A 20,559-nucleotide genomic window follows, 5' to 3' on the forward strand; every position below is an offset into this window, starting at 1 on the left:
CATGCTTTGCACAGCATCAGGGGAAAAAAGCCCGGGAAGTTTTCTTCTGTGCAGCTAAAAATGAGGCTTGTATAAGAGAAACAAATTTCTGATGCTGTGAAACTGTTAAAGAAACACCAAACCTTTTCAGTGCTGCTGAGTCGATTTTTAGTCCGGAGGTTCACTTTAAGTGGTTAATTCTGGTTGGTTCTTTCAATATATTATAATTTATTTTACAGTTTGCAGTAATTTAAAGTCGCACACAAATCGCTATGTGCAGCAATTCATGAGCGATCACGCCAGCGTTTATATACTTTACATTGCAAAAACGCTAACGCCGCCAAAATGCTGCATGTCCTGCGATAGCGATTTTGGTAATCGCAAACGCTCCAGTGGAATTTGGCCCATGCGTTAACATTATCTAAACGTTTAGAGAAATATCTAGCGTTTTGAATCGCTCAAAAACTAGCTCTAGTTGGTTTCAGCCCTTCCTTCCCTCTTTCACCAGCTTCTTTCATATGTAATAACCTCTCTTTCATATCCAGGTGCCCCTTGGTCTGCAGCCGCCCAAAGCCCAGAAAACCATATGAGAACGTGCGCTTCTGCACTGAAGCTGCGCAGTGGCATGGACCAGCTCAGGCTTTGGTGGAAAAAGCCAACCCAGACCTGGACTGTGCTGCTGTGCATGAGCGAGCCGTCAGCCAGGGCTTGTCGAGGGTTTTGCAGGGCTGTGGAGTCGGAGTTGGAGTCTGAGCAATTATGGGTACCCGGAGTCTGTGATTTTATAAACTGAGGAGTCAGAGTCGGTAGTCGGATGATTTTTGTACAAAATCCACTGCCCTGGTAAGTATTAGACTAAGGAGTGGAGGAGTCTGAGCCATTTTGGGTACCTGGAGTCAGAGGTTTCATAACCTGAGGAGTCGAAGTCGGAGTCTGAAGATTTTTGTACCGACTCCACAGCCCTGGTTTTCAGGAGGACACAGCGCTGGAAAGGCCTGGTGCAGGACGATGGGGGAAGCCTCTGGACTATCCAGAGTCCTGCTACTGAGGGGACTACACACTTGGGGCACTTATTTCTCTACAGGTACACGTTAAGAGCTCTCCATTTAGATTGTAAGCTTGCAAGGGCAGGACTCTCACCCTTTTGTGTCATGGAATGTTATTAATTTAATTGCTTGCACTCTGTTAGACATTTATACATTTTAGTCATCATGATAAATCAAATTGTAATCAGCAGTGCTGTATCTTGTATCAGTGCTCATATTTGATGTATATCATTGTCTGTATAATTATGTATCCCTTGTTTGTTTTCTTACATTGTACAGCGCCATGGAATATGTTGGCGCTTTATAAATAAATAATAATAATTATTAGTGGATGAGAACTGCTTATAAAACAAACAGTTATTAGCATTTCCATCATTAAAAAAAATGTTTTTAGCACCCTACGTAAAAAAACTAGGTTTTCATACATGACCTTTAAAGCACACACATGCAGACCGCCTCCACCCCGTAGTGCTCCGTTCTGCTGTTATTCATTCCGGACTAGGCCCCAGCCCCTGGGGTCGGACTTTTGACCTAGAAATACTATTCAAGTGATTGTTTTGTGCACAAAGGAGGTCGTCCGGAGCAAGGTCACAGCGTCTTATCAGGCCATATTGCGCATACATGTGACATAAACAGGCCCCAACTGCGCATGTGCTGGCAATATTCTTTATGAGTCAAAGGTCCAACCCATTCCATGACCATGTACATTTTTTTTTCTTCAAACTTTTTCGCTGATACTTTTTGGTTGTGCCAGTACTTGGTGTCTAGAGATATCTTGTATATAATATATTTTAGGCACGGAGATTAGGAATGCATGTCAAAAACCCAAATTTGCGCCATTACATGAACACGTACCCTGTTCCATTCCGGTATTTTTTACCTCCTGTATGCTTACCAGAGACGTTAAGCTCTAAAGATTTGATACTTACCCGGGGCTTTCTTCAGCCCCATAAGCCTACCGCAGTCAACTGTTCAGCCGTGATTAGCCTCTTTAATATGCTCGGTCGAGTCCCGTCTGGGTCTTATGTGCATGCACGGACCTCCCACGCATGTGCAGTAGACCCAGACTGACGCGACTAAGCCTATTACCGCTGTTTTTTATAGATTCAGGTGTCAATAACGTTCTCCAACGTTTTGATAATGGCTAATCTTCGGATAATTTCATGGAATGTCAGAGGCTTTAACGATGCTATCAAACGTAGACTGGTTTTTGCCCATCTGAAAAAATTGAATCCCCATATTATCTGTCTGCAAGAGACTCACCTTACTGGTGGGAGGGTGCCGTCTCTCAATAAACCCTGGGTGTCCAGCTACCACATATCTCATTTTTCATCCTTCTCTAGAGGTACGGCGGTGTTGATTGCTAAATCATTTTCGGGTACGGTGCAGGGTGTTCAGGTGGATGCAAATGGCCGCTTCACAATTGTGACTATTAATATTGAGGGTAGGACACTTACGATTGTTTCATTGTATGTCCCTTCTCCCTTCAATGTTTCAGTACTGGAAGCCCTTGCTATCATACTTCACAGCTGCCTGGACAACCCTGTCCTTATCACTGGGGACTTTAATGCGGTCATTGACCCAATCAAAGACAAACTAAGCAAAAGTACTCGGTCATTTCCTTATCTAATAGAATGGCTGGACAGATTTGAACTTATAGACATTTGGCAATGGCACTTTCCTGACAGCAGAGACTACTCCTGTTTCTCGGACCAATTTAAATCAAAGTCACGCATAGACATGTGCCTGGGGACTCATGACTTACTCCCTTTGATTGAGGAAATTAAATACTTACCCCATGGTATACCCGACCATTCCCCCATGTTTTGTGAAATTCGTTGGCTCAATTAACAACAAAACGGTTGCTGGAGAATGGGTCCGTGGTGGCTGAAGGATCAAACCGTTCTAAACCCTTCTATAGAGGCTATGGATCACTTCTGGATAGAAAATATAGGCTCCACAGATTTTGGGATATGCTGGGATGCAGGCAAAGCCGTACTACGTGGGGCCTTCAGGGCCTCATTATCAATCCTTAGACAGAATGATCAGGCCTCACATAATATTACTTAATCTAAACTTCTGGAGGCTAAACAGCGCCTGGTGATGAATCATATAATGAATGGGCTACAGCACGTAGAACACATGAACTGGCACTTTTGAGGAGGGCGAGGCGCAGGGATAGAACTTTTTAAATTTGAAAATGTTCAATTTTGGCTTAAATATGGAATTAAATATATTAATCAAATTTTTGAGGCAGGGGACCTTAAAACTTTTGCACGTCTCAGAAGTGAATATAGTCTTCCACGTCATTCAGTCTTCCAATATTTTCAACTTCGTGACGCGATAAGGGTCCAGATTGGAACCTCGGGTGTTAGGGTCGAACCCTCGGAACTTGAGCTCCTTATGCTGAACAAAGATACATCTAAGCAGATATCCAGATATTACTCCATTCTTTGCACAAAAGGTGGTTACCAGAGATATGAGAGTACTAAACTCAAATGGCAATCATATATATATATAGTTTTACTGAAACTGATTGGGTGGAATTTGAAATGCACTATATGTCGTCTGTCATTAGCGCGCAAGACAAGCAAATTCAAATTAAATGGTTTTGCCAGGCATATTATACACCGGTCAGGTTAGCTAGGATAGGCCCACATATCAGTTCAAGGTATTTTAAATGTGGACGCCTGGATGCTAATTTTATTCATTGTATTTGGGAATGTACGGATGTAGTAGCTAACCTTTTAACAACGGTCCTGGGTCGCCCTGTTGAGATCTCTTACAAAGCTATGCTACTTGGCATTATTGACAATGCTACTTGCAACAAATACAAGAGGTTGTTCCTGCTCACTGTGTTCTTTTATGCCAGAAAATGTATACTGCTTAAATGGAAACAAAAATTTCTTCCATTGGTGTTTTTAAAAACTTAGTTAACTTAAACCTGCCACTATATAATCTGACGTATCAGGTGAGGGGACACCCTGGGAAATTTGCTAAGGTGTGGGGTACATGGGTAGAGAACTCAGAGACGGTAATACCAGACTTGGACATTAATGTTAGTGTCTCAGATATATACCTGTGAATTCTGGTAAATGGATAAAGCTACAATATGTATATGTCTCAGTGTTTGATATATTTGATTATATATATATATGGATCACACTGTATTGGAATACAATATGTTGAAACATACGTTAACAATGCATAAAATGTACTTTGTCATTGTATATTTGAGCCCTCCAGGGTTGGGGTTTTTGAGGGTTGGGGGTGGGGTTAATAATTGTTTGTTTGTATGTATGCATAAAATCCAATAAAAAATCTCTATTACCGCGGCTAAACGGCAGACTGCGGACGCCAAGGGACAAGCTTATGGGGCTGGAGGAAGCCCCGGGTAACTATCAAATCTTTAGAACTTAACATCTCTGGGTTCCTTTAAGGGTTTTTCTGGGACCTGGAAGATACCTGTATAAGCAGCACCCAAACTCTGTATTTATGATGATAAACCTGCATGGAAAGCAGACTAATCAGCCAATTGGGCATTTAGCCAGGCCTTGTATGAGTTATGGGTGGTGGGAAAAAATACTGGTTCATATTCTGAGCCATAAGTAACAAAAACACATTGCAACTCTTTGGTGTTAAAAGAAAATACAACATTTTATTAAAATCAACAATGTCGCCACAGTCAATTCAACGTTTATACCTAAAATACTAAAAGAATCACAAAAGTAGGGGGGAAAAAAATCACAGAAAGTATCTTTAAAAAAAAAAAAAATCAGTATCCTTTCAGAGGAGCCCCACCCATCTCTATCTGAGGGAACGGAGTTGCTGTTCAGACATGTTTACTACACACAATTCCACACATGGTGATGGGTGTGGCACAAAGAACACAATGTCACATAGAAGCTGGACTGTGGAACGACGATTGTATGTGATGAGAGTAATGTCCTCTCCTAACAATTATAAATGTTTCTAATGAATGTGGCATCACCAGAGGCAAATCATTCCATACAGTCAGCAGAGTGCAGAGAGGAGGGGCTGTGTGTAAAATGTGGGAACTTCTACAGTATGTCCTATAGCTGGGCTTGTGTCAGGGAGGGGCAGGTGGGGGCATCTGAACAGATAAATGAGGTCAGAGAAGAAGACAGTGTTCCCGGGACAAGTTAAGAAGAAGCTGTCTGGTAGGAGATTCTACAGCCTTTCACTGGTTTCACCTTCACATGGTCTACTGGTAGCTGCAGGCAGCACTACAGGAATCACCTCTCTCATTATTTGTTCTGTGTCCAGGGTCACTTTAAGAGTTCCTGTTTCTTCCGACTCCCCAAATTCAGCCATGCAAACTTCAGTCTCTTCCCTTTCCCTAATCCAAACCTCCCCTAACCTCCACTGCCTACCTCTAGACTACGCATCCAGAACTTGTTTCCCCTTATGAACTAGATCAGTTTTGACATTTTAGGCATGTCCCTATTTAATCAACAATAACTTTATCCCTACTTATGACAACTAATCCAAAGAGAGCTGTCCATGCTCGGAAACCATCAAACCTGAATGAACTAGAGATGTTTGGTAAAGAGGAATGGTGTAAAATACCTTCAACCAGAATCCAGACTCTCATTGGAACCTACAGGAAGCGTTAAGAGGCTGCAATTTCTGCAAAAGGAGGATCTACTAAATCTTGATTTCATTTCTTTTTTGTGGTGCCCAAATTTATGCACCTGGCTAATTTTGTTTAAACAATTATTGCAGACTTTCTGTAAATCCAGTAAACTTCATTTCACTTCTCAAATATAATGTGTGCGTCTCCTATATGATATATTTAACTGACATTTTTTATTGTAACAACCAACGATTTATACAGGAAAATCATAACAATTAACAAGGTTGCCCAAACTTTCGCATCCCACTGTATCATGTAGGACCACAGCTGTTGTCTCCAGAAATACAACCAACTGCACCCACTGGCCCATCCCACATCCCCTTCATATTATGCACAATAAGTATTATCTTGAATGTCATAATTTTTACACAAGATTAACTTTTTTTGACAAAGAATTGAATGCAAGTGCATCAGCAATAAACCAACAATAGTAGTGCCGAGCTTTTCACTGTGTCTTCTTGTTGCTGCAATATACTGCCTTAGCTCAGAGCACGCCGACAGACTGCACGCCGAGTCGCTCTCTCCACGTGTGTTTGTTTCCATGTCCCAACCCACTACTCTTGTTGTTACAACCGTTGGGTGGAATATTTACTTGGTGTACAAGGGTTAACGCAAGCCCACCATGCCAATAGGTCAACCACTGGTGCTGGGCATACATGGACAGTTTTGTCCTTATCAATAGAGCCGCTGATGGCGCGATTGATAATTTCCGACAGGTCCGATCAACGCGCGGATCGATTCGCTGCTCGATCCCTGCGGGCGGACAATGGACAGAATCGAGCGGAAGATAAGGCAGTGCCCGCGGGGACGAGTGGGAATCGATCCGGACGCACGCGGGGACATCGAGCCAGTGGCTCGATTCCGCGCGGAATTGCATCCGTGTATGCCCAGCATAAGACTCCACTGCCTTCTAAATTATTGCTAATACTCTCATAATGGCAGCTTTGAAGTTCATATTGATCATGTCCAGCTCGGCGTCCACAAGCTTCATATCGTCTGGGGAAAAAAATTGTTGCTTGAGGATTTTCCAACGATGCTGCAACGCGTTTACCACATGATTGTGCGTAATTATGTTAAACCTGAGCCCAAATCGTTTAAAAGTCCTGCTGACTTTATTGCTCACATTTCTAATTTTTCTCATGTCCCAATACCATCTGGTGAGCATCCATGACCACAGAACCACTGTGTCACTGTACAGAGAGTTGATCTTATTGCCTGTGATTATCAGGGACTGACGGCCTTCGGATGCCAGTTCATCTTCCCCGAGATGGATGATAAGGACATCTGGAGGCTTCATATGGAGCTCCAACCTCTTCAGTTCTGGAAGCAACTGATCCCACATCATGTCCTCCCAGCTCTTCCAATGAACAGTGATGTTTTTCTCCTGTAACCCAAAGTGAAGGCCATAAGGCGCCCGATAGGCACGTTCTTTAGCTTCCGCTAGCAAGGCGCTTCCAAAAAGCCAAACGTGTTTAGCGTCTGTAATGCAGAATAAAACAAGTTTATGACAGGGAGACATAAATCTGAAATGTTAAGTCCATACCACACCTTGAACATTAACTACTTGCTGACTGCTCCACGCCAATTGGCGTGAGCATCGCGGCAGCCCCAGGACCGCTCCACGCCCATTGGCCTGAACGGTCTTCTATGGGGCTAGCAGGAGATGGTGCACGCGCACGCTGAGCGCGCATCTCCTGCTCAGGGTCGGAGCTACGCCCCCCTTTCAGTCTCCATGCGGTGATCGCAAAACGGCCATCTATTAGGGCAGTACAGCGCTGCGATCTAAGGCAGCGCTGTACTGGGGACAGCCATGTGACACGGCTGTCCCCTCCAGAGTGGCAGCGGTGATTCGCTGTCATAGGCTGAAGCCTATTACAGCCGATCACAATGATTGGCCAGCAGGGGGGGGAGGGGGGAAGGTTGGATAGGGTATTCAAAAAGAAAAAAAATATATACACATTTTTATTTAAAAAATAATATTTATAAGAAAAAAAATAAACACTGGAGGGGATGATCAGACTCCACCAACAGGAAGCTCTGTTGGTGGGGGAAAAGGGGGGGTGGGGGGTGGATCACTTGTGTGCTGTGCGGCTCTGCAGCTTGGCCTCAGAGCTGCAGTGGCCTTATTAACAAAAAATGGCCTAGTCACTAGGGGGGTTTAACACTGCGGTCCGCAAGAGGTTAAAGAGGAACTGTACTGAATATAACAAAATTGATAAAATTGCTTATTTTTCACATCACTTATAAATTATTTAAAAAGTAAAAGGTGGACATGGCCCTCAGAAAGCTGGAGTTCCTGCTGGACTTTGGACCCCAGCTGGCTGAGCTATTGCCGGTCTACCAAAGGCAGAGATATATCGTAATCTGATTATAAATTATTTAGTCAGTTTTTGCCTATTGTAAAATCGTTCCTCAACCTGTTTTACAATCTGTAAAAAAAACATCTTTAGTGCTGTCAGGTGCAACTGTGCTAAATGTATGTATATACAGTGGGATGCGAAAGTTTGGGCAACCTTGTTAATCGTCATGAATTTGTTGTATAAATTGTTGGTTGTTACGATAAAAAAATGTCAGTTAAATATATCATATAGTTGACACACACAGTGATATTTGAGAAGTGAAATGAAGTTTATTGGATTTACAGAAAGTGCGCAATAACTGTTTAAATAAAATTAGGCAGGTGCATAAATGTGGGCACTGTTGTCATTTTATTGATTCCAAAACCTTTAGAACTAATTATTGCAACTTAAATTGGCTTGGTAAGGGCCGGTTTCCACTACAAAGTGATGTGAATGTGGCTACCTAGCAGCATCGCATCGCGAAAGTGTATTGGAGGAGATGGGACGCGGCTGCGGGCGGATACGGCCGTGTGAGAATCTGTAGCATGCTGCAGATTCTCGGATCGCTCCGCACAACATGCACGCAGTGGAAACTCTTCCATTGCTGTCCATGTGTGTCAGGACACCTGCGGTGCGATGCGGCTATGTAGCCGCATCGCACCGCTCCTAGTGGAAACGGGCCCTAAGCTCAGTGACCCCTGACCTACATTCACAGGTGAATCCAATTATGAGAAAGAGTATTTAAGGGGGTCAATTTTAAGTGTCTCTCCTCTTAACTCTTCTCTGAAGAGTATCAACATGGTTTAGAGGAAAGATACAGAAAGCTGTTTCAGAGATTTCAGCTGTCTGTTTCCACAGGAACATATTGAAGAAATGAAAGACCACCAGCTCAGTTCAAGTTAGGGCTTGAAGTGGCAGACAAAGAAAAATCTCGGATAGACAGAAGCGACGAATGGTGAGAAGTCAGAGTCAACCCACAGACCAGCACCAAAGACCTACAAAATCATTTTGCTGCAGATGGAGTCACTGTGCATCGTTCAACCATTCAGCACACTTTACACAAGGAGATGCTGTATGCGAGAGTGATGCAGAGGAAGCCTTTTCTCCGCCCACAGCACAAATAGAGCCGCTTGAGGTATGCTAAAGCACATTTGAACAAGCCAGCTTCATTTTGGAATAAGGTGCTGTGGACTGATGAAACTAAAATTGAGTTATTTGCGCATAACATGGGGTGTTATGCATGGAGGAAAAACAACACGGCATTCCAAGAAAAACACCTGCTACCTTCAGTAAAATATGGTGGTGGTTCCATCATGCTGTGTGTCCAGTGCAGGGACTGGGAATCTTGTCAAAGTTGAGGGACACATGGATTCTACTCAGTATCAGCAGATTCTGGGAACCAATGTCCAGGAATCAGTGGCAAAGCTGAAGCTGCGCCGGGGATAGATCTTTCAACAAGACAACGACCCTAAACACTGCTCAAAAAAGGCATTCATGCAGAGGAACAAGTACAACGTTCTGGAATGGCCATCTCAGTCTCCAGACCTGAATATTTTTTTTCCATTGACGTGAATGGATGAAATCTGATTGGCTGTTTGTGGTTCTGCCCAGGTGTGCAGGGGGGAACACAAGACCCCCAGAACATATCATCCCAGGTAGTAAGGAATCTGTATACCAAGTTTCAAAGAAATCGGTCAATGCTTTTTTGAGTGATGGCAGCAGATACTGGTACAATGCTCAAAGAAATACAGGAAACACTTATGGCTTGTTCACACAAGAGCTTTTTTTCTCCCCTGAGCGCTTTGTGATTTTAAAAGCTCTTGCTAATGTTATTCTACTTGTGTGTTCACACTGGATGGATGTGATTTTGAAAAAATCCCCCATATCATTGCATTAGCAAGAGCTTTTCGAAATCACTTGCGCTCAAAAAGCTCTTGTAGTGTGACCAAACACAACACAATGTAACTCCAAGTCTATCACACTTCTGTGAAATCAAACTACCACTTAGGTAACAACACTGATTGACAATCAATTTCACATGCGGCTATGCAAATGGAATAGACAATAGTTTGAAATAATAGGCATTTAGCAAGACATCCCCAATAAAGGAGTGGCTCTGCAGGTGATGACCACAGACCACTTCTCAGTTCCTATGCTTTTGAATGCTGGTGGTGCTTTCACTCTAGTGGTAGCATGAGACGGAGTCTACAACCCACACAAGTGGCTCAGATGGTGCAGCTCATCCAGGATGGCACATCAATGTGAGCAGTGGCAAGAAGGTTTGTTGTGTCTGTCAGCGTAGTGTCCACAGCATGGAGGCGCTACCAGGAGACAGACCAGTATATCAGGAGATGTGGAAGAGGCTGTAGGAGGGCAACAACCCAGCAGCAGGACTGCTACCTCTGCTTTTGTGCAAGGAGGAACAGGAGGAGCACTGCCAGAGCCCTTCAAAATGACCTCCAGTGGTCCACAAACATGCATGTGTCTGCTCAAACGGTCAGAAACACACCCCATGAGCGTGGAGTGAGGGCCCGACATCCACAGGTGGGGGTTGTGCTTACAGCCCAAAACCGTGCAGGACATTTGCCAGAGAACACCAAGATTGGCAAATTCTCCACTGGCATCCTGAGCTCTTTGCAGATGAAAGCAGGTTCACACTGAGCACGTGACAGGGGTGACAGAGCTTCGAGATGCCGTGGAGAACGTTCTGCTGCCTAAAACATACTCCAGCATGACTGGTTTGCCAGTGGGTCAGTAATGGTGTGGGGTTGCATTTCTTTGGGGGGGCCGCACAGTCCTCCATTTGCTCCTACTAGGTTCCGAGATGAGATCCTCAGACCCCTTGTGAGACCATATGCTGGTGTGAGTTGCCCTGGGTTCCTCCTAATGCAAGACAATGCTAGACCTCATGTGGCTGGAGTGGGTCAGCAGTTCCCGCAAGACAAAGGCATTGATGCTATGGACTGGCCCACTCGTTCCCCAGACCTGAATCCAATTGAGCACGTCTGGGACATCATGTCTCACTCCATCCACCAACGTTGCACCACAGACTGTCCAGGAGTTGGTGGATGCTCTAGTCCAGGTCTGGGAGGAGATTCCTCAGGAGAGTATCTGCAATCTCATCAGGAGCATGACCAAGCATTGTAGGGAGGTCATACAGGCATGTGGAGGCCACACACACTACTGAGCCTCATTTTGTCTTGTATTAAGTACATTACAACAAAGATCAGCCTGTAGTGTTTTTTTTCCATTTTAATTTTAAGTTTGACTCCAAATCCAGACCTCCTTGGATTGATACATTTGATTTCCATTGATAATTTTTGTGCGATTTTGTTGTGAGCATATTCAACTATGTAAAGAACGAAGTATTCAGTAAGAAAATTTCATTCATTCAGATCTAGGATGTCTTAATTTTTGTGTTCCCTTTATTTTTTTGATCAGTGTAAAGGTGGCCACACACCATACAATTTTTTTTAAAGAGGAGCTGTTAGGTACAGGGTCTCAGAGAAAAACACACATATATCAGTAGCTAAATATTGGCTGTACTTACATTACATATGCATTTCACTGTCCACGTTTGGATTTCACAGAATTTTTATATAGTTTTTGCAGAAAATGATGCTCCTGACAGCTCATGGCAGGTTCCATGTTTGTCTGTCTTCTAGGAAGCCAATTGTGATGTCATATCCTCCCTTACCCTGCTTCCTGATGATTCCACTCACAAAAAAGATCAAGATCAAAGAGCCTAATGGTTCAACTGTGCAGTGAATATTAATTAGCCATGTGGCTAGGAACAATAGCGGACTCCTGCAGTATACTCTAACGGAACATATGCCCTGTGAACAGCACATAGATTTTTCAGTGTTGTGAGCTTGGCTGCAAATTACAAGTTGCTGTAACATGAGCCTGTAACTTCTCACTGTGAAAGCAGCCTTAGGGCGGGATAGGGAAGGACCAAGGGAATGCAGTGGGGAGAAGAAGCAGCCCCAGAATGCTTTGCAGTATCTGTTATGCATCCTGCCAGCCTCCTTAGGAGCTTGGGAATAACGAGCCTTGCTGTTCAGCAAGCATCAAAGTAAGAGAGATTTTTAACTTCAGTATTGCCTTTTTGGCTTCCTTCTAAACTGTTTAACACAGGAGAATAGAGGTTTCAATTAGCTTTTGCAGCCTGACAGTTACTCTTTAAATATCTGTTCAATTTAAGAATTGCAATACATTTTTCTGACTGATTGTAACATTTCAAAAATATAACCAATGTACCACATACCTACATTCAATTTTTCCCCAATTATGATAAAAATGATTGGAAACTGACAAAATTGCTAGGGTGTGTATATTAATAAATTGACAATCTAACACACACCATACAATCTTTAGAAAGATTGAAGAAAAATAGCACAGGCCCCCCGACTGCTATCTTCAACTGCCCTGGTGCCCGATCCTCATTCCTCCATAGCAACAGAACACATCGCTAGCCTCAAGGCTAGGCACATGTCCGTACAGCATCAATCCCTAATGGGTGACGTAAAATGTAAAACGCAAGTGTCTGCATATGTATAAAAAGTACAATATAAGCCTGGAGTAAGATGCACTATAGATAACTAATTTCCTATGTTTCTGTCACTTACAATAGGATGTAAAGACAGGTCTGACAGGTTGTGGAATAATGCAAATCGGGAATGTAGACAGTTCCCTGTTGGTGCGATCTGGCAATCCTCCTTAGGCAGCTGTCAGTATCCACTAGAGAAAGTAAAAACATGCAAAAGAGAGAGCGCTCTGAGTGACAAATAAATAGGAGCATCCACCCTGCCAAGGACAGGTCTAACCTGTTCAGAAATGGCTGCTCGTAGGACACAGCCTCTGATAGCGTTTGTCCCTTTAGGGGCCAGGGACCAGGCTCACGATCCAGCTCCAGGCGGAGGATCCAGAGGGCCACCAGGGAGTCCAGTTCTCACTTAGGACACTTCCAGGGAGGCTGTAGGCAGGCCAAACGTTAGATCCTGGCGCACGCTCACCTTGCGGGACCGAACGAGAGTGAGCGGCGTCTATGCGATGTCAGTAGCGTACTGAGTAGTATTGTGCGGCTAGCAGATATAATCGCTGTGACTTGCCGCAAATAAAATAGAGAGTGGTGAGGTAGTAAGGTATAAAAAGGGGCTTATTTATTAGTAAACAACGCGTTTCTCAGAGAAAACATTCTCTGTTTCATCAGGTTGTGGAATAGTCATTCTCCTCATCGGGATGCTAAGGGTGTTGGACTAGTCAATCTTCGCAATGGGGATGCTTATGGTTTTCTTCATTTTCAAAAGCAATTCCTGGGGAACGGTTGCTCAGTCCAGCTGTCACAATAGTGTACAAGCAAGTAGGCCGGCCTGCAACTTTGTATAAACACTTTCCATGGAATACTTTTAAAAAGAATACACTGCATTCCAAATTATTATGCAAATTGTATTTAAAGCGGGCCCAAACCAAACTTTTTTTTTTTAAATTCAAAATATTTAGTTGCACCACTCTGACACATACAAAGATAAATAAACACTCCTTCAAGCCTATGAGCATTTCAGTGCATGCTTTTCACCCTTCTCTTTCCTCAAAGTGAACCTCCAGACTAAAAATCGACTCAGCAGCACTGAAAAGGCTTGCTGCTTCTTTAACAGTTTCACAGCATGAGAACTTTGTTTCTCTTATACAAGCCTCATTTTTAGCTGCACAGAAGAAAACTGCCCGGGCAGTTTTCCCCTTATGCTGTGCAAAGCATGATGGGATTTCTGATCTTGTTCTTGTTCTGCTGTTTTGGTGCATTTTTTTTTTTTACATTTTGAATTTGACATTTGAAGCCTAGTGTGTGCAGCTGGGAGGGGTTATCAGGACACAGGATAGTTGGAACTGTGTCTCATGCTCCCTGTCGCCTCCTTTCAACCAAAAAGATGGCTGCCCCCATGACAAAGATGGCAACCCCCATGAATCACAAACATTTGCCTGTTCTTTTAAAACAAGGTGGGTAAGAGATTATATTACCTATCTATTCTAATTAACATAACTAATGTAACTTAATAACAGTATGTTTGTTTAGGCTGAAGTTCCCCTTTAACTAGGGTTATACAGGTGGCATCCATTAGCAATTCCTCCTTTGCTGGACACCTTCTACTCCACCAGTCTGCCGGATTCTGTCCCGGCAATATGAAAGGAAGTGAGGGGTTCCTCCAATAAATGTAAAATATTTTATATTTGTCATCATGCAGCTCAAAAAAAAGGCTGCCATTTTATTATTATAATTTAGAAAATAGATTTTATTTCTAAAATCTTGTATTTTTAATTTGGGTCCACTTTAAGTGTCAAAGATTAAATTATTTATTTTTCAATTAAAATCATGGATGGTGTTGCGTCTCAGGGCTCTTTTGATCACTGAAATTAATCTCTAAAACCTGTTTAAAGTAGTTTCCAAGGTGAGCCCAATAAAGGAAAAAGAATAAAGAAAAAGAATAAAGGAAAAACTACTAAAGAAGGATGTTCCACAGTATTAAACAGACCCCATTTTCAAGAAATATGAGAAAGACAAAAGGGTCTCTCTGCTGCCGAAAAGCATGAAATAGGTGAATGCCTCGGACAAGGTATGAAAACCTTAAGATATTTCACAAAAACTTAAGTGGGATCATCGTACTGGTAAAAGATTTTTGGCTGACACACGGGTCTGCGCAGATAAAAGCAAAATGAGGCAGGTCTCTTCCACACAATACATCAGATTAAGAGAGCAGGATGATTGCAGTTATGCATAAACCTTCTATTCAGCCTCCCCTAACTAATGCTCACAAGAAGAAATGGCTGCAGTGGGCCCAGAACAACAACAATAATTTTCAAACAGTCTTGTTTACTGATGAGTGCCGTGCAACCCTGGATGGTCAAAAGGAATGGAGTGGTGGATGCCCACCATGTCCCAACGAGCCTGTGACTTCAGCAAGGAGATGGGGGAGTCATTGTTTGGGTTGGAATCATGGGGGGGGGGGGGGGAGAGCTGGTCGGCCCCTGAAGGTGTGAAAAGTATGTGGACCGCTTTCTTCCATGGAATTTAGAGAAGAACCATGCTTTCTATGAGAAATATCATCTTCATGCATGACAATGCACAGACTCATACTGCAAGGAATACCTCTGCATCACAGGCTGCTATCAGCATAAAAGGAGAGAAACTCATAGTGTGGCCCCCATCCTCCTCTGACCTCAATCATAGTGAAAAACTTGGAGCATCCTGATGCAAAAGATATATGAGGGTGGGAGGCAGTTTACATCCAAACAGCAGCTCTGAGAGGCTATTCTGACACCCTGAAAAGAGATTCAAGCAAAAACTCAAAAAACTCACAAGATCAATGGATGCAAGAATTCTGAAGCTGCTATCAAATATGGGTCCTATGTTAATAAATAACTTGGTTTGTTAAGGTGTTTTTGATGGAAATATATTTTGATTATAGTAAATATGGCCTCCTAATGCTGCAACTTCAACAAATGACCATTTTCAGATCTTTACAGCATAAAAAGTGTTTCAAAATTCTGTTGTGCGTAGTCATTTGGAATAGAGCATTTTAACTGCCTAACGACTGCTCCATGCCGATTGGTGTGAGCAGCCCCAGGGACCGCTCCACACCAGTTGTCGTGAACGGCTGGGTTTGGGCTTTGCATGAGATCGTGCCGATTGCTGTGATAGGCTGACTGGGGGAGGGAGAGAAAATTAATAAAAAAAAAATAAGTACATTTATTTAAAAAATAAAACTATTTTGAAAAAAAAAAAAAAAACATTGGGGGAGCCATCAGACCCCACTAAGAGAGAGCTCTGTTGGTGGGGAGAAAAGGGGTGGGGATCACTTGTGTGCTGAGTTGTGCGGCCCTGCAGCGAGGCCTTAAAGTTGCAGTGGCCCAATTAGGGAAAAATGGCCTGGTCACTAAGGGTTTAACACCGTGGTTAAGTATATTTTTTAAAAAACATCCTGTTATCATGCAGAGGTTTGTATAGTAACATTTGAATTATGCGCTAATGGTTGATGACTAAAAGATGATGCTGACTGCCACTTGCATCCACTCTTTAAGAAAATCAGAGGGAAATATAATTTGCCTAATAATTTGGAATGGTTTTAATGTAAAAATAAATAAATAAATAAACCATCATTTGGAATGTGGTGTAAAGGAAATACTGCGAGTCCCCCATGAGAAGATAGACTAGCCCAAAAACTGTCAGATTTTTACAGCCTACTGCGAGCGACAGCAACATAGGAGAAAAGTAGTTCATTTTACTCTGCAAGAAATGTACTTTGAATAAATGTGAATTTTAAATTTTACAGGTTTTTTTTGTGATAGTGGTCCTTTAACCATTTATGCCGACTAGACGTGATCCTCACGTCCAGGCGGCTACTGTGCTGCTGATGCCTACTTCGGCGCGCTCCCGCGCCACCCCCGGTAGCCCGGAGATCAATGAATGGGAACATGGTTCCCGTTCATTGATCTAAGATCCCAGCAGAAAAACCAAAGACCTCTTAACAGAGGCCACGGTCTTTGTGAAAAACAAACAAACGAGCTTTCTGTCCTCTTCTCGCTTCCTGGAAGCGAGAAGGACAAAAAAAAGATAAATCTCAATGTGGCCATCTTGTGGTCAAATAGTTAAACTACATCTACATGCTGTACATTTTTCAATACAATAAACACACATTATCATATTTAAAATTAACTATTTCTGACACCAAAAATTACCCAAATAAAATTTTTAATAAAAAACTAAAAATTACAATAAAAAAAAAACGTAAACAGTTACCTCAGGGCTAAACGGTTTAAATATGCATATTACAAACATTTTTTAAATTGTAAGCTTGTAAATAGTGATGACGCAAAACTGAAAAAATGCACCTTTATTTCCAAATAAAATATTGGCGCCATACATTGTGATAGGGACAAAATTTAAATGGTGTACTAACCGGGACAAATGGGGAAATAAATTACATAGGTTTTAATTATGGTAGCATGTATTATTTTAAAGCTATAATGGCTGAAAACTGAGAAATAATGATTTTTTTCAATTTTTTTCTTAATATTCCTGTTAAAATGCATAGAAAAAAATAATTCTTAGCAAAATGTACCACCCAAAGAAAGCCCAATTGGTGGCGGAAAACATTGTGATAATTAGTGATAAAGTTATTAGCGAATGAATGGGAGGTGAAAATTGCTCTGTTGCATAAGGTGAAAAATTCTCGCGGGCTGAAATGGTTAAGCTGGCCATACAATACTCAATGTGGCCAACAGATAGATCCCTCTCCGACCATCATATATCGAATCCCTCCACACACTACACACACACACACTTTCAGCAGATTTTAGCAAGAAATGTATTGAAAGTCTATGCGCACCTGCCGGGTCTCCCATTCTGGACTATGACTAGGTTAGCGTGGTTTGACTGTTAGCTTATCTAAGGGGCAGCTAGTGGCATAAACTGTTTAATGTACTAAGTATAGAATAATAGTATCTGTGGGAATTCAGTACTTTTATTTACCGAGTCCTCCTTTAGGACAAATAAGAGTGGAGAAAACATTTTAGCTCATCTGGTGGATGTTCCTGACCTGCAGATATGATGTAGGACCACGCCAAGCCCACCAAGCCAGCAGGTTAACCACCAAAACGCCACAACCGTCTAAGTTATTGCTAATGCTCTCATTATGGAGGCCTTGAAGTTCATATTGATCATGTCAAGCTCGGCATCCACAGGCCCGTTGGTCTCTGGCACCAAACCTTGTTCATTTAAGGTTTTCCAACGGTGGTGCATCATGACATCTACCTGGCCATGGTAAATCACGTAAAACTGGCCAGCTTTGGACTTCTTTGTAACACCCTTGTTGACTTTCTTGCACTGATTTCTAAGATTTTTGGGACCCCATTCCCATCTGGAGAGCATTCGTGACCACATAACCACTGTGTCACTGTACAGAGAGCGGACCTCAAGCATGTTATTTAGGACAGTTTCTCTCAGGGATTCATAGACTCCCCGTTCCAGTTCGTTTTCCCCGAGATGGATGATGATGACATCCGGAGACTTCATGTGGCGCTTCATCTTCTTCAGGTCTGGAAGCAAGTGATGCCACATCATGTCCACACTGCACGTCCAATGAACAGTGATCTTTTTCTCCTGTAACCCCAAGTCAAGGCCATAAGGCGCCCGATAGGCACGTCCTTTAGCTTCCACTATCACAGCGTTTCCAAAAAGCCAAACGTGTTTAGCTTCTGTAATGCAGAATAAAACAAGTTTACGATTTATGATTGACGGTTTACCAAAGGCAGAGGTATACCGTAAATTGATCATAGATTATTTAGTCAGTGTATGCCCATTGTAAAATCTTTCCTCACCCTGTTTTACAGTCTAAAATTTTATCACAGGTGGTGGCATCTTTAGCGCTGTGAGGTGCAACTTTGCCAAATGTTTGTATAGGCAATGTTCTGAAGCCATTCGAAAAATACCTGGTCTCCCAGAATGCTTTGGGAGGAGAATTCCACATACCTTATTTTTCACCATATAAGACGCACCCAGATTTAGAGGGCAAAAATCAGGATAAAAATAAAAAACTAAACCTAGGTGAGTCTACGATGCAGGGGCGTCTTAAGGACTTTTCACCCCCACCAGTTCCACTACATACTTTTACACTGACCACATAAGGGGACAGTGTAATGATTGGCTGTTGTCTCACTATGTTCCCCTATGTGGTCAGTGAAGTGATTGGCTGTTCCTGTGTCTGCTGTTTCCTCCTGTGCCAGCCATGTCCCCCTGTGCATGTCCCCCTGTCCCGGCAGCATGAAGAGTATATACAGTACACACCATATAATTTTTTTTTAAATATCTGTTCAATTTAAGAATTGCAATACATTTTTCTGACTGATTGTAACATTTCAAAAATATAACCAATGTACCACATACCTACATTCAATTTTTCCCCAATTATGATAAAACTGATTGGAAACTGACAAAATTGCTAGGGTGTGTATATTAATAAATTGACAATCTAACACACACCATACAATCTTTAGAAAGATTGAACAAAAATAGCACAGGCCCCCCCCCCCCCCGACTGCTATCTTCAACTGCCCTGGTGCCCGATCCTCATCCCTCCATAGCAACATAACACATCGCTAGCCTCAAGGCTAGGCACATGTCCGTACAGCATCAATCCCTAATGGGTGACGTAAAATGTAAAACGCAAGTGTCTGCATATGTATAAAAAGTACATTATAAGCCTGGAGCAAGATGCACTATAGATAACTTATTTCCTATGTTTCTGTCACTTACAATAGGATGTAAAGACAGGTCTGACAGGTTGTGGAATAGTCAATCTCCTCATCGGGGATGCTAAGGGTGTTGGACTAGTCAATCTTCACAATGGGGATGCTAAGGGTTTTCTTCATTTTCAAAAGCAAATCCTGGGGACCAGTTGCTCAGTCCAGCTGTCACAATAGTGTACAAGCAAGTAGGCCGGCCTGCAACTTTGTATAAATACTTTCCAGGGAATAATTTTAAAAAGAATACACTGCATTCCAAATTATTATGCAAATTGTATTTAAAGCGGACCCAAACCAAACATTTTTTTTTTTTTTAATTCAAAATATTTAGTTGCACCACTCTGACATACAAAGATAAATAAATACTCCTTCAAGCCTATGAGCATTTCAGTGCAGTTTTCACCCTCCTCTTTTCATTACTCGGGTTATACAGGTGGCAGCCATTAGCAATTCCTCCTTTGCCGGACACTACCTACTCCAGCAGACTGCCGGATTCTGTCCCGGCAATATGAAAGGAAGGGAGGGATTCCTCCAATAAATGTAAAATATTTTATATTTGTCATCATGCAGCTGAAAAAAGGCTGCTATTTTATTATTATAATTTAGAAAATAGATTTCATTTCTGAAATCTTGTATTTTTAATTTGGGTCCACTGTCAAAGATTAAATTATTTATTTTTTAATTAAAATCATGGATGGTGTTGCGTCTCAGGGCTCTTTTGATCACTGAAATTAATCTCTAAAACCTGTTTAAAGTAGTTTCCAAGGTGAGCCCAATAAAGGAAAAACTACTAAAGAAGGATGTTCCACATTATTAAAACAGACCCCATTTTCAAGAAATATGAGAAAGACAAAAGGATCTCTCTGCTGCCGAAAAGCATGAAATAGGTGAAATGATATTTCACAAAAACTTAAGTGGGATCATCGTACTGGTAAAAGATTTTTGGCTGACACGCGGGTCTGTGCAGATATGAGTAAGGTCTCTTCCAGACAATACATCAGATTAAAGAGGAACTCCAGCCTAAACAAACATACTGTCATCAAGTGACATTAGTTATGTTAATTAGAATAGATAGATATAATCTCTTACCCACCTTGTTTTAAAAGAACAGGCAAATGTTTGTGATTCATGGGGGCTGCCATCTTTGTCATGGGGGCAGCCATCTTTTTAGTTGAAAGGAGGCGACAGGGAGCATAAGACACAGTTCCAACTGCCCTGTGTCCTGATCACCCCTCCCAGC

The 20,559-nt window shown here is 42.3% G+C and overlaps 1 protein-coding gene across 3 annotated transcripts in view; it reads right to left on the reverse strand.

The window, feature by feature from the left end:
- LOC137524253 (nuclear factor 7, brain-like) overlaps positions 1-20,559 on the reverse strand; it is a 157,831-nt gene that overhangs the window by 15,884 nt on the left and 121,388 nt on the right. The window contains exon 16 of one of the 3 annotated variants that reach the window (XM_068243904.1): positions 4,657-7,161. The exons of 1 other annotated variant lie outside the window; for it this stretch is intronic. In XM_068243904.1, coding sequence (XP_068100005.1) covers positions 6,593-7,161 — 569 coding nt within the window. In that variant the 3' untranslated portion in view covers positions 4,657-6,592. Of the gene's footprint in view, positions 1-4,656; positions 7,162-16,928; positions 18,273-20,559 lie in introns of those variants that run through there. One more of the 3 variants, XM_068243902.1, reaches the window with a different exon arrangement.

Source organism: Hyperolius riggenbachi, chromosome 7 (assembly GCF_040937935.1).
Source record: "Hyperolius riggenbachi isolate aHypRig1 chromosome 7, aHypRig1.pri, whole genome shotgun sequence".
In the NCBI taxonomy this organism is placed as follows: domain Eukaryota; kingdom Metazoa; phylum Chordata; class Amphibia; order Anura; family Hyperoliidae; genus Hyperolius; species Hyperolius riggenbachi.